This window comes from Condylostylus longicornis, unplaced genomic scaffold, assembly GCF_029603195.1.
Source record: "Condylostylus longicornis isolate FDR11 unplaced genomic scaffold, ASM2960319v2 ptg000026l, whole genome shotgun sequence".
NCBI lineage: Eukaryota > Metazoa > Arthropoda > Insecta > Diptera > Dolichopodidae > Condylostylus > Condylostylus longicornis.
Window position 1 is genome coordinate 320,748 of NW_026577995.1, and position 15,295 is coordinate 336,042.

A 15,295-nucleotide genomic window follows, 5' to 3' on the forward strand; every position below is an offset into this window, starting at 1 on the left:
TGCTTCTTAAATAAAGTAAAGAGCTTCATTTTTTTGAAACTGTAGGAAACAAGAAAAAGACTCAATTTATATGATTGAATAATTTTATTTTGAAACTGAAATCTAGATTTGAATAAATTAAATAAATACTTAAAAACATTATCAATAAATGTGAAAATTAACAATATTTCTCGTCAAATATTTTTATTTGGTGTTTCGAATAGAATTTTTATCCTTTCATGATTAACGTCTTTGGCGACGTGAACATTTATACATTAAGTTAATTTTCATTACATCATATTCGGAAAATCCATTTCTCTGTCCCATTACGGAAACCTTTTGCTAAAATTAATCAATAAATTTATATATTTAATACTAAAAAAATTATATATGTACATAAATAAAAATTCATACCTTTGGAATTATCGTAGGTTGACCATTTGAGGAAAATGCATAAGCAGAATAATGCATTATACTGCCATAATCATAAGGTGTTCCAAAAGCATTCGCTTGACTTGGACTTGTCTGAAAAGAAAGAAAAATTAATGGTATTCTAGAAATATTCTTTTAAAAATTATTTGGATTACAAACCTTGTCAAAATTATGTAAAAAACTTTTATTAATATTATTATATTGAATTGTAATATAATTATCTCTTTCATGACGAGTTTGTTCGTGTAAAAATCCCACAGCATGCATTAGTTCATGTACAAAAGTTCCTGATCCACGAACAAAACATCCTGGCGTTTGTACATTAACATCTTGACGTCCACCAATTCTTCCAATAGAAGACCAACATCCACTTGGTGAATTAACAATTGAAATATAATCTTTTTCATTTGTACGTGGTTTAAATCGAATACAAGTTTTTTTATGATATTCATTAAGACCGTGTTTTATAAGAGCTAATTCGGCTGCAGTAAATGAACCACGTATTTCATATGGAATAATACCTTTTGGCCAACGGAATGCTCTAGATATCATACCGTTACGACTTGAAGGTGGTGGCATTAATATATCACCTTCTAAATAAGTTCCTAATTCCTCTGGATTAACTTTGTCATTAATGTCGAAATTTTCTAAATTATCTTTAGTTGTAACGTTATCTGGTTTACCATATAATTTCGAGTCTAAATGTGAAAGATCTATAAAATCATCATCTTCTAATGCTGATTTTAATTCACTTTCAAAAATCTCATTCTCCTGTTCATCATTACTAATTAAATTTGAATTAATGTCCTTTAAAGCTGGTAAACCAAACGAATCGTTGACCATCAATAAAAAAATTACAGCGATTTTTGTAAACATCTGTGAAAATATGGAAATAAAATAGAGATTACTAAATTTGTATAATTTACTCAATATAATATAAATTTATTTTACTTTGTTTCTTTGGAAAAATTTATATGTAAGTATATATTTTTGAAGAACTTTTCTTGAAGACTGTTAACTGAATTATGATACTGTATAAGAATATTCACCTCCTTTTTATACAAAAACCAAAAAACTTTCTGATCGTTTCGTTTATTTACTACGATTTGTTTGTATAAAAAATTTAAGTATAAAATTAACAATTTTCATTATTATCAAGGAAAAACGATTTTGTATAATATCGTAATTAAGCGAAAGAAAGTTTTACTTACATTTACTTACATTTAATTTATATGAGAATGATGAGATAATTATAATTGATTAAATTGTATAACATAATTATGTAAATCTTATTAGGAGCATGTTATGTAAGCCCACATTTCCCTCAACAAAGACAACGTAATTAAACAAGAGGCGATGGAAAATTTTAGTAAAATTATGAATTTTATTATTATAAAAAATTAGACGTGCCATTTTTTTATTAAAAGTAATTAATTCCATAAATTATAATTATATTTTATTATATTCTGAGGGATTGCGATGCTCTCGCTGAGGGGCTTTACTCTCACGGCGGCGGAGTTTCAGTCCTCTGGGCTTCACAAGCTGCTTTAGTCATGATGGTGGGTTTCAACCGTGTGTTGTAGGGCATTTCCGTAAACAGGGGTTTGGGGGCGCACAATAGATCCTTACACGTGGTTGTGGTGCACTTTTTCCCCCGCTGTACAAATCTACCTATTATATTATATTTTTAAACATTTTATTAATTTTCAACTTTAAAAGATCAATCAGAAATAGGGATTGTAGAGGATCGATTAGAATTGTAGCGTAGAGACTTAATTAAACGTTCACCAGAATCATGAATAGAAGTGTATATATGTATTAGTATAATGGGCTCTTCGAATAACAAATATCATTAATTTTTTTCAAATAAAAAACGGTTCTACCGTTTATTTTAGCGGCCATTTTGTTTTTTAAGATTTTATGTCATTTCTATTGCACATTTTATAAAAATGTGCTTACGATAACTTATAGCTAAGAAATTTTTAAATTATACGATGCACATGCATTCATGCACAGCGGATTTTAGAGAAATCGCGGCATCTGGGTCCACTGATATTTAAAGATCCTGAAATTTATCAAATACAACACTTAAGGATACAGAATAAAAACAATAACTTAATGTTAAGTTTATTTAATATTATTTTTAATTATTGCACAAAAGCTTTACGCGCTTTCATATCACCAAATTTAATAATTATGTTCGAATAATTTAAAGAACGTGCTATTTCATATTTAATGTTTTATAATTGCTAGTCCATTTAGTCGGCCCTAACGTATTATTGATAAAAGGTTTAAGTGATTCAACTAAGCACAAATGAAAATATTTAAAACATTCTCTTCATTGAATTTGAGGCCCCGCAGTTAAAGGGGCTCAGTATTAATGCCCCTCTTGTCTACCCTTCTAGTGGAGCCTGTACATACTCGTACTATTATGTACATACATATGTTCCTGTAAAACATGTAAAGAAAATTTTCATGCATACCTACATTATGTATAAAGATAAGTGTATATACGTAAAGGTTTCCAAATTTTTAAAACAGTGATTAATAGGATATTTGATAATTAGATTTCTTTCATTAAAAAAAAAATACATAAATTCAAATTATCTACAAAATTATAAAATAAAATTACATAAAAATTTAAAAGGAAAAAGAACATAAATTTTATTTTTTTAATTAGAGCATAAAAATCACAAAGCAATTTTATTGTTTTAGAATTTCTATTAGATTAGAATTACTTTAAAACTATAGAAAAGAATTTATTTTACATACTTACATATTTTGTTAAATATATGATATTGCCAACTACATACATACGTACATCATATGAAAATTTTCCACAAAATTTCTTAGCGTCCAACATTCTAGAATCTATAATGTAATTTTTCTCACCTTCTAATAATAAGAGTTGCTTGTGTTTATGGCTTTAACATTACTAAAGTATTAACAGTTTCATATTATAGAGCCTTTGTAATTAAAAAGCTTGAAATATTATTTCTATGGGTATACTTGCTATTAAAAAAACATTTCACATTATTTTGTCATAATTATTGGAATTATTATAAATGGCAAATAAAATAATTATAATTAAGCCCAAAAATTATTGATCTTATTAGGATAATCAGCCCTATCATGAATTTCGTTTGTACCTCTGAAACTCGGAAAATTACAATATCATATTGTAAATTATGAATTACTAAAATTCTACTCGGAATATTCGTAATAGAGTAATCAAAAATTACGTTCATACCAATTCAAAACTACCCTCAAAAGTCTACGAAAGAAATAATCACACGTAACAAGCAATTTAAAGAGAATAGCAGTCGTATTAAATTTTCAAGTTTTGAATTTTTTGTATAAGTTTGAGTTACTGTAACACAGCTATCATGACAGGAAATGAATTCATATTCAACTAATACAAAAGAACATTTGATAGCTGAAATAAAATACTAATTTTGACATTCCGAAAAATGATACTGTCATTGGCGATTCAAAGTTTGATTTTCCAATTACATAACGATCTAGTAAGCGATTGTAGATTCTAAAAAATCTAATTTCTTTAGGCGTTCTTAATCAATCAGCATTATGCATATTAAATTAAAAGGTATGTATATAAAAAAATCTATTTAATTTTATTATAATAATAATTGATTTATTATACCCTTGTATTTCTTTAATTTGCAAAAATATCAATACAAAAAGTAATTATTAATAAAAGTATAATTAAAAAGAAAAAAATTTAATAAAATTTCATTAACAAAATTTTTTCATTAACCAAAAATTTCATTCAACTATAGGAATGCAAGCGTATAAATTATTGCATAATATTATAATCATAATATATGTATGTATGTATGTATATTTTATATTTATAATATACACCCATAATTTCTAAAAGTTCAAGCTCAAGATAATTATATACTATATTTTTAATAGCCTAATTAATTTAAATCATTTTTTTTTTTGTATACATACGAGTATCTCATAATTTTCATTTTACACATGTATTTTAAAAAAAGAACCAAAAATACCTGTTAATTATTAAAACCAGGTGATAAGCTTAATATTTATTACATTTACAATTTTCAAAAATATTTTGCATATTTAATTAACACTTCAGTAATTTTAATGATTACAATAAAAATAAAGAAAAAAAAAATTAAAAATATCAAGAAATCAAGAAAGTGTTCATATGCCAATACTTTCTATGTGTGTATATAAGTGTATAAAATTTTCTTTTACAAGTTTAGTAAAATATTTAATTTCCCTTGGAAAAATCCTTGATTGTCTGAAGTAGTCATACATTTTTTTTTTGTAAAAATATAAGTTTTGGTTCTCAAAAACGTTGCCATTTTTTCCCGGTAGGAAGCACATGAAAAATAGAATTTTTTGCAATTAATTTATTTTATTCATAATTTTTTTAAATTTTATTATTCTATTCTTTAATATTTTAAATATAGAAAATGAAAATTTTTCTACTTACAATTAATTTACTCATGATCAACCATATAGTAAATTCCATGCCAATGCAAGATTATACCGAAATAATTGAAGAATTAAATGAAAATGATATTGAATTTAATAATAAAAATTCAAATTCCGATTTCAATAATGATTTAGACATGGATAATGCAATTGATTTAATACATTTTGATCGTTCAATTTATACTAAACCAGATTATGAAATAACTGCATCTAAATTAATTAATTATAATAATGAATCAGTTAATCCAGAAGAATTGGGAACATATTTAGAAGGTGATATATTGATTCCATTTCCTCATAAAAATTCTCGCAATGGATTAATTTCACAAATTTATCGTTGGCCAAATAATACAATACCATATTTAATTGAAGGAACATTTACATTAGATGAATTAGATAAATTACGTATTGGTTTTAATGAATATCATATAAAAACTTGTATTCGTTTTATTCCACGTACAATCGAAACAGATTATATTACAATTGTTAATGGAAAATCTGGTTGTTGGTCAAGTATTGGTAAAATTGGTGGAAGACAAGAAATTAATTTACAGACACCAGCTTGTTTATCTAAAGGTTCAGGAACATTTATACATGAATTAATGCATGTTGTTGGTTTTTTACATGAACATAATCGTTATGAAAGAGATAATTTTATTAAAATTAATTATGAGAATATTGATAAAAATTCTATTAATAATTTTTCTAAAGTAAGTTTTTTTGTTATTAATGTGATTTATTATATAAAAAATTAACAATAATTAATAATATATTCTGTATAACAATATATATATACTGTTTATTTACAATAGGGTAACCAAAGTACAATATCAGCTTTTGGATTACCTTATGATTATGGTAGTATTATGCATTATTCACCATTTGCTTTTTCATCAAACGGACAACCTACAATCATAGCCAAGGTATATATATGTACATAATATAAAATTATTCTTTTATATAATTTTTTTTTTTTTTATGAAATAGAAAAAATTTAATTTAAATTTCTATTTATTTTAGTTTCCTACCAATTCTATGGGGCAAAGAATTGGTTTTTCATCACATGATATTTCAAAAATTAATGCAATGTATAAGTGTGACCAACAAATATCACAAAATCATAATAATTTGGGAGTTAATAATGTAAATAACAATAATAGTAACAATAATATGAGTGTTTCAAATTCATTTTTAAATTTACTTGGACTTTGTAAATTTTTTATTTGTTAATTTATGAATTTATTAAATAAAATTCAATTAGAAAATCATGAATTTATTTAGTAATGCGGTTGAATTATATTTCTTATTGTATAAAAACAAATGAAAAATTGAAATAAAACATAAAATTTTATAATTGATTTTGAAAAAGTATTTTAGTAAAAATAAATAAAAATCATTAAATTGTAAAAATATGCAGAATAGTAAACAGTTCCCAAAATATTTAAACTCACAATTTATTTGTTTATTTTAAGCCATAAATAAATTGTTTGGGGATTTCCGATAATTTAATTCTAAATTAGATTTTAATATAAAGCATGCTCAATAAATTCAAACTGAAAAGTTTGCAAAAATAGCATTTTCCAAAATTACATCTTTGTTTAAAGTTCTAAAGAAATTTTCAAGTTTTTTTATAACTACTGAAAAAACAATAAAAATTATAAGAGCATAAATAGAAAAATATTGGATATTGAAGAATTTTTCGAGAATATTACAAATTTGCAAAAGCACAAATACTCAGTTTCTGCAGATTTGGAAGTATGCAGAAGAAAACTTTTAAAATTTTAGGCGAGGCAAGTCGAATGGACTAAGTGAATCGAATGACATATTCAATTATGATCAGCGAATGTTTTCATTCCCCAAATCCAAAATATTGACTAGCGCAAGACATCAAAAAACCTACCGAAAATAATAAGGTTAACATCACACATAATGTGTGTATTGAATTTTCCTATCTTTAGCAATTACGAGGTTGTTCTGCATTTAATTTATTTCACGTTAAAATAATATTAAACAATCATTATTTTTTACAATAAATTGTAGAATTTTATAAACTTACTTTACAAATAATTTAGATTTTTAAATTATATCACTACAAAATACTATAATATCCAATAAAAAAAAACGCATACTATTATGTATTATTTTGATTTTTCGTTTCATTTGCCAAGCTTGTCGCACAGAATTTTCATTCGACAGATTTGACAACTCATTCGCTTAAAATTTAGGCGAATTCGTTAATCATAATACCAAAAATTCATATTTGCCAAAAAATTTTATTCGCTTCGATAATCATAATAAGGACCTTAATTTAGAACTTTAAGACTATTCCTAATTATCGAAAATCCCATTTCTGTAAAAACAAAAATTATACATCTTGTCGCTAATTCAAAGTATTATTTAATATTTAATATAAAATAAAGAAAATAATTAAATATTTTCAAATCAAACTTCAATATTGTTTATTTTAAAATTATTTTATTTTTTTTTTTTTTCAATATTATTTTTTAAGTTTTTCATAAATATAGAATTTTGTTTTACTAAATAGAACTTAGTAAAAATATTTTTATATATGTATATATATATATATATCTTTCCATAACTATATAATAATATATAATATCTTTATATATATAATAAAAAATATAAACATACACATGAATACATAATTTTACAATAAGCCAATCAAAATTATTTTTCTAAATTAATATTCAAATTAATTATTTTGTTACCTTCATTTTACCAGCGCATTCAAAAACAAAAAGGAAAGGTTTTTCTTTATAAAATTTTATTTTTCATTTTTTTTTTCTTTTTTTTTTTTTTTTTTTGTTATTTTAAATATTACTACATATTCAATTTATATCAATTACACTAATAATAATCGGTAAAATATTTACCTAGTATTTTAAAAAATAAAAAATTATATTATTTAAGTTATATATATTCATTATTATATAATATTTTTTTTTTTTTTGTATATATAAATTCAGTGGCTAACTATTCATAATGAGTAAAATATTTTAAAATTGTTTTCTTACTTTCCTGTAAATTTATTGGGCTATTATATAATGGGTAAATATTATAATTGTGTAGTAGACAGTACAGTAAGAAATTTAATATGAAGGCACAATTATTATTTACTTATAAAAAAGAACAATGTTATAATGAAATAATTAAAATTAACCACTTTGTATATATTTTCTGATTCTTTTGGATATATTGACAATTTATGTACATAAATATTTGTTTTCAAGTTTTTAAAATTAAAATAAAAATTGTTACTAGGTTTTTGTTATAGAAAAATATTTTAATTTTTCAATTTCCATAGAAATTATGTAGGTAATTCTTTTTATAATGTTGATAGTTTTTGAAATTTTATTGATATATATATGCATTATATAATCACCCATATTCTGACAATCGCATCACTTTAAATGATAGGTTCTTATTCAAAAATCTTTTCTGAATAAAATCAATTCAGAAATTCGAAATTCTTTAATGAGCCCCCAAGTGATGTGATTAACAGAATATAGTTGTTTATATACACATATATGTAACAAATTTTAATTCTTATTTAGTATATATTTTAAAATATAAATACATGAATTTATATAAGGTTTCGATTTTGAAATTAATGGAATATTTTTTTTTAAGTCAGAATAGAAAAAAGTGGAAAAAAATTATTGATATTAATTGAATTTAACTTTAAATACGGAATAAATAATAATTTTTTTTTTATTTTGTTACTTATTGCACGATCCTTAAGTTATATATTGTGGTTCATATTATTTTATATTTATAAAATTGGTTGATTTACATATTATTTTATTATTTTTATTTTAACAATTTCAAGAATTTTCTTTTATCAACCCTTGCCTTTTCAAAAGTAAACCAAACAAAGTTTACAAAATGATTTTTATAAAATTATAGATTGAATGTCACGGTCAATTAATTGAAAAAAAAAAAAAAAAAATTGAAAAGAATTAAAATTAACAAGAATTTTTTTTTAATAGTTACTGTTTTAATCGATAATAATAATAATATAACGATAAATATAGAATTATTTCAATTTAAATACAATAATCAAATGATTAAATTGCAATTTTATAAAAGAAATTTTATGTACTATAAATACTAAAGATTTAATACATAATATTTATTTACATTTATACATTTATTAAAATAATGTTTTTCTTCTATATAATAAGAATCTAAATTATAAATATAACCATACAGTGTTATTTAAGGAAAACATTTTTATGACACAATTTCAATTAAGTTTTTACGGGTCTAACTTTAAAAATTGCTGTTAATTCGGTAAGGGTTAAATATACATATATTTTTATGTATGTAATTATATGAATCCTTTTTTTTTTTTCTTTTTTTTTTTTTGTTATATTAAAAATATAATTTTAAATCTAATTTTGGCGAAATTTATTATTAATCTTAAACTCATCGAAAACGCAAGTTTTTTTTTTTCATTTTTTTTTTTTTATTTTATTAGTGATTTTCAAATAACAATATTTATCAAATTATTTATACATATTCTAAAATAATTAAATTTATAAAATATGTTATGATTTTGGAGAGTAGTAAACATACATACTTTAAAAATATTTTAGTATGTTTAATATTGTATTTAAATTTAAATTATTATTCATCGACATAATAAAATATAATTTTTTTCAAAACAAAATTAACTATAATTTTAATAAAAATATTTATTTTTTTTTTTACAATTTTTAATTTTTTCTTTTTTAAAATTATATAATGATATTTTTTATTCTAGTAAAAGATTGACTTTAATTTTTCTATAAATTTTAAAGTCTAGTATGTTACACATTAAAAGTACGCATTTACCATTAAAAATTTAAAGCTTCTTAAATAATAGTGTGGTATTTATAATTAGTTAGTTTTTATTTTAACAAATAAAAATAATATATAATTTGAAAATATTGAAATTTAAAGATCACTATTATATTTAATTTTTCTATATATTAATTTGTTACTTCCAATATTGATTATGATATAAAAATATGGTCAAACAAGTGTTGAATTAAATGACTGACTCTAAGAATATTAAATATAAAAATGTTGTTTTTTTGTTTGTTTGTGAGCTCTTTTGTATTTTATACGCGTACCTACTTTTATATATTATATGAAATATTTTACAAAATCATCCAAAATGGCTAACAATGTAAATTCAATTCATTCGAAATAGTTATATAAAAGAATTATGTATAAGAATTGATATACTTAATTATACCATTTTTCAATATTGGTAGTTTTATATATATTTTATCTTTATAATTTTTCTTTTGATTAACATAATTTAAGGCACATATTTACAAACTTATATAATATATGATTTAGTATTTTTAATTTTATTTATATGCATTTATTAATTAAAGATGAAATATAATATACTATTTATTTTATATTCATTATACATGTATAAATTTTATTATATTTTAAAAAATTTTAAAATGAGTAAATTTTAAATAAAATATTATTATTGTTTAATATAGTATTTTTTTTTTAATCAATATTCTTTTTACTAGACAATTTACTTAGCAGTGAACAATTATTGATCTGTACAAGTAAAAATTTTTTTTATTAATAAAAAAGTGAGTACCTTGTAAAGGTTTTCTCATAATTCTATTTATTATTAAACAAAATATTATTGTAATAGTAAAATATAGTTTTTATTAAATTAACATAATAAAATATGTAAGTCGAAAGAGAAAAAAAAATTAAAAAACAAATAAAATGTTATAAATTACAAAAAAAAAATTGTTTATAAATTATAATTATTAATTAAAAAATAAATCTTTGATTTCTATAATATTTCTAAATTTATAATTTAATGTCTAAGTATATACCTAAATGTATGTAATTATATTTTGTTGGGTACAAAGACAAAAAATTTTTGTTTTCTTGAAATTTCTAACAATAATTAAAAATTATAAATAAAAGTAATTTTCCTTTAATCATGATTAATATTAACATGGCAATTTATTTTTTTTTTTGTTTTTGTAATAATTATTATTTAATTATGTAATTATGTATACGTATCTATATTTTTAACTATGGGTTTTTAATATAATATTATGAATTTATTAATATGCATTTATTATATAACATTTATCATGTTAAATTATGAGTTTAAACACATATTTATAATATATTCTGCGCATATTTTATGCATATTTAATTTTATATATTTATATTTAATATTTATTAAGAAAATAATATTTCTTCTTAATTTTTAATAATGAATTTTAGTTTCTAAACTAAAATCAACTTTAGAATAACACATCTTTTGCACTTTTTCGGCCTTAGGGTTGTTATTCGATTTATATAATACATTTTTTAAGTCAAGTGTAATCATTTGAAGGACTTGAACATATAAATGTTAAACATTAAAAAATTTCTGTATAGATACTCAGTTGAAACTTTTTTTTTTTTGTTGTTTTACATATTCGTAAAATTCTCGATTTTTTTTTGTGTTTGTGTTTCTAAATCTCTTTTATTCGAAATGGAATTTTTTTTTAATTTTGTCGTAATTTTGTAAAATTCAAAACATTCTAAATCTATCTATACAATTTTTTTTTTGCCCCAAAAAAGTAAATTTTTTATTTCAGAGTATATTTCCAAAATCTTCTGAAACAATTAATAATTGTTTTATTTTCCAATTAACATTTTTCTATTTAATGTATTTTACACTTCTACTCCATAGGTTCTATCAACAATATACTCGTATGAATTATTATCCTTTTGTGGAGTTGCCGTACTGTTGTTATTGTTGCCATTTGGTTTTAAAATTGTATTTGTGTCATTAATATCATTTGTTTCAGATATTTGTTTAGAAATTTGCTGATCTTCTATTATATTATTCAATTTTTCATTATTATTTTCATTAATACTCAAACAAACTTCTGTTGAATTTAAATTTTCATTTTTTAATTCATAGTCCAAATTACTTTCTTCTGTTACAACTAATTCTGTTGGCAATTCAGGTACTGATAATCCTTTACGAGTGAAAAATGCAATTTTTTCTCTAAAATATAAAATATATGAAAATTTAATTAGAATTAATGTTTCTGCATTTTGATTTGAAATTAATGTTAACTCACTTGAATGTAATTAGGTCGGGTGCACCTTTCGCTACTTTAGTTTTACGTAGTTTATAAATTTCTTTAGATGTTTTATGCAATAGTTTTTGTAATTGTTTTTCCTCAGGTGAATTTGCTGGATCCATTCTTCCTACTAAACGTTGAAAATCTTCATTCTCTATGGCCCATGTCGCAACTTTAAAATCCTTATTATCAAGAGCTTGTTCAAGTCTGAAATATAAAAATAAGTATTTTTGTAAAAATTAATCTTCAAAATATATAATTTTTTTTTAAGATTCTTACGTTTCTTTTAGATTTTTTAATTTTGAAATTTCATCGTTTAAGCAATTCAATTTACTATGCTGTGCTTGACGATCTAATTCTAAATCTAAACTGGTTCTTGGTATATGAGCATGGGGAATTTCTGAAGAAAAAAAAAATACAAATATAAAAATATTTATTAAAATAGGTTTTGAAATAATCATAATTACTTGACATTGGCTTGAGGGTTTTAGTATGGAATCTTAGCGAACGTCTTTCTACTGCACCACGTTGGAAAGGATGTGGTGTTCCTCCAAAATGCATTGCAGAATCAGAATCACTTCTGTTTAAACGACAAATATAACGGTTTTTAGCAACAGCTGCACTTGGTGAAAATGTCTGGGATCTTTTAACATGTCGCTCATCCAAAGTTCCTAAACCATCTTTTGTTGGCACTGATAAATGAGAAGATGATGAAGCACCGTTATCAAAGTGATTAGCTCTACATTTTTCTGGTGGAAAAGCACATTCTGTATTTGTTTCTTTATCAACGTATTCTTGTTTAACATTACTCATATAAGCATCAAGCATTTTCTGAGTTAAATTTGCTAAAAATTACAAAAGTTATGAGGTCAGTATAGTTTACAAAATAATTATATAATGAGATAATATGATATTACCATGCTCTTCAGAATCTTCTTCATCCTCATCGTCATCATCGTCAACTTCATCATTCAAATTCAAATGTTCTTTTAATTCTTCAGCAATTTGTGCTTGAATATCTAATGCGTGGCCTTGATTTCTAGTTAAAGTTGATGTTTGTGATGAAATTATAGTTGATTCATCAGATGATTCTTCTTTACAAGCTCCAGATATCTCATACGTATCAAAATTTGAGAGAAGTTTTGAACTTAATATATTGTACCATTTTAATGTTGAATCTTCTGGATTAAATTCAGCAAGACTTATTTGAATTGTGCCCTAAAGTATATAATTAGTTATATTAAATTTTTAATTACTTTCTTAAAGATAATAAAAAAATTTTCTTACAATTATTTCCTCCTTCTGCCCTGAAACGCAGACGACCGTGACTTGTAGAACTTTACTAAGTATTTTAGATAACGAAATAGGGATTGAAAAACTTTCACCAAAAACAGGTTTCTGTAATTCTGTAACTGTTTTAGTTCTAATAGACTGCAATGAGTTTGGTAATAACGCTGCTCGTAGATATCTGTTATAATATTTTTACAAAAATAATAAAATTAAAATATTTTGACTTTCATTTCTGATTTATCTATTTTATGATGATATCAAAAAAACTTACATTTGAGAATTCTCAGCAACATCTAGAGCTACTAGATTTCTTGCTCTCTCTATTGTTACAAATAGTATACCTTCTGCTTTTGAATATTTAATTCCAATTTGAACTTGCGCTAATTCCTTTTTGGGCATATGTAGTGCTCTAGATGCTTCAAAAACACCAGAATCACCTGCCACTGATTCATTACTCACGGCAGCCGACACTGAACGAGTATTTGATGTTGATGACGATCGACTTAAAATATCTTGTGGCAAATCTAATAATGAAGGTTTTTCATAAATTGGTGATAAAGGAGCTATTGAGTATGGTTGTTTCGCTTCTAGTTCATGCAATCTTTCTTCCAATCTTACGCAATCTAGAACAGTTGAATCCAACTCTGAATGAATTGTTGGTGATGCAAAATTTGCATTAGCATATGTTGGTTCTTCTTTTAGAAGCTGATGATTTGGCTGTAATAACTGAGCTACGGCATCACTATATTTCATTGGGGATGCTGGAGGTGTTTCCATTGATAAACTACTTCTTGGTGATAATGAAATTTCTGAAGGTTGAGAAAGACGTTGGCATCTACGTTGTAAATCAAGAACATCAACTTGCGGATCTATCGTTAAAAGATCGCCATATATATCGGGAAAACTAAGTGCACTTTTACTACTAGCTGTTGATAATGAACCAACGCTTGAACCGCTACTAATTGAAAACGTACTCTCTGATGAAAACGATCTCAATCGGGCTTCAAGCATTTTTGTTGATTTTAATGCTTCTTGAAGATTTGCAATTAAATTTTGCTTTTCATTTTCGCGTTGTAATCGGTATGCGATACATATATTTGTTGCTTCATGTGCACTATTTAAATCTTCTTCTAATGTTTTACATTTCTTTTGTATTGATGCAATTTCTTCTGGATTTTTCGCCTTAGGTAATATACTACGAAGCTCCTTTAATAATTTATCTTTTTCTTGTATTAATAATAAACGATCTTTATCTGATTCTAATTGACCGGGTTCAATTTTTTCAGCATGATCCGCTAATTGTTGTTGTAATTGTTTAATACGTTTTCGCCATTCACTATACTGTAATTTAGTTTTAGCCATTTCAGCAAATTTAGCACCACTATTCATATTTTCTGCACATAAATCTGTTTGTGATGCAACACAGACTCGATCAAAAGCTGATGAACCTATATCTGAATCTTCACAATATTGTTGACGTGTGAGGTCATTTTTTAATTTGACTAAACTTTGCATTAGTTTTTCTTTGACTTTTTCACCAGACACCAACATTTTATGAATGTTAATCATTTCTTCACGTATTGCTTGAACTTCCGATATATCATAGCAGCCAGTTTCATGTGCATTTAATTTTTGTTCAACGCTAAAATATAAGAAATTTTAAAATTAAATTAATAATCAGGCATTTAAAATAGGAATATTAATGATAAAATCTTAAAAGAATAAATAATAATGAATAATATTATTATTACATGTTACTTTTCTCTTATACATGAAATGTATCGAACCTAGTCTCAAACATTTGAATTTTGATATTCATACGTGTGTATGTACTTATGTATAAATAATACCAAAATTTCAAAAAAAGAAACCGATTAAATAAATATAAAGGTTATTTAAATATAAAGGTTACTTTGAAAAATTTATTAAAAATATTGAAAGTTGGTTTACAATTTTTGAAGATAGAAAAGTCA

The 15,295-nt window shown here is 23.4% G+C and overlaps 3 protein-coding genes across 3 annotated transcripts in view; 1 reads left to right on the forward strand and 2 right to left on the reverse strand.

Annotated features, from left to right (window-relative positions):
• Positions 1-222: 222 nt before the first annotated feature.
• On the reverse strand, positions 223-1,254 carry LOC129607027 (hatching enzyme 1.2-like). The gene is made up of 3 exons (XM_055517717.1): positions 571-1,254; positions 394-504; positions 223-321 (listed from the first exon to the last, which is right to left on the reverse strand). Exons 1-3 carry the CDS (start codon positions 1,252-1,254, stop codon positions 223-225), a joined length of 894 nt encoding a protein of 297 aa, XP_055373692.1.
• Positions 1,255-5,033: 3,779 nt separating this feature from the next.
• LOC129607028 (zinc metalloproteinase nas-4-like) lies at positions 5,034-6,442 on the forward strand. The gene is made up of 4 exons (XM_055517719.1): positions 5,034-5,507; positions 5,709-5,819; positions 5,917-6,030; positions 6,431-6,442. Exons 1-4 carry the CDS (start codon positions 5,034-5,036, stop codon positions 6,440-6,442), a joined length of 711 nt encoding a protein of 236 aa, XP_055373694.1.
• A 4,475-nt stretch (positions 6,443-10,917) lies between these two features.
• LOC129607161 (protein kibra) overlaps positions 10,918-15,295 on the reverse strand; it is a 52,964-nt gene continuing 48,586 nt past the window's right edge. The window contains exons 4-10 of the mRNA XM_055517915.1: positions 13,594-14,964; positions 13,320-13,500; positions 12,950-13,250; positions 12,500-12,877; positions 12,312-12,432; positions 12,030-12,239; positions 10,918-11,953 (exon numbers count right to left, since the gene is read on the reverse strand). Of these exons, the coding sequence (XP_055373890.1) occupies positions 11,614-11,953; positions 12,030-12,239; positions 12,312-12,432; positions 12,500-12,877; positions 12,950-13,250; positions 13,320-13,500; positions 13,594-14,964 (2,902 nt within the window). The 3' untranslated portion in view covers positions 10,918-11,613. The remainder of the gene's footprint in view (positions 11,954-12,029; positions 12,240-12,311; positions 12,433-12,499; positions 12,878-12,949; positions 13,251-13,319; positions 13,501-13,593; positions 14,965-15,295) is intronic.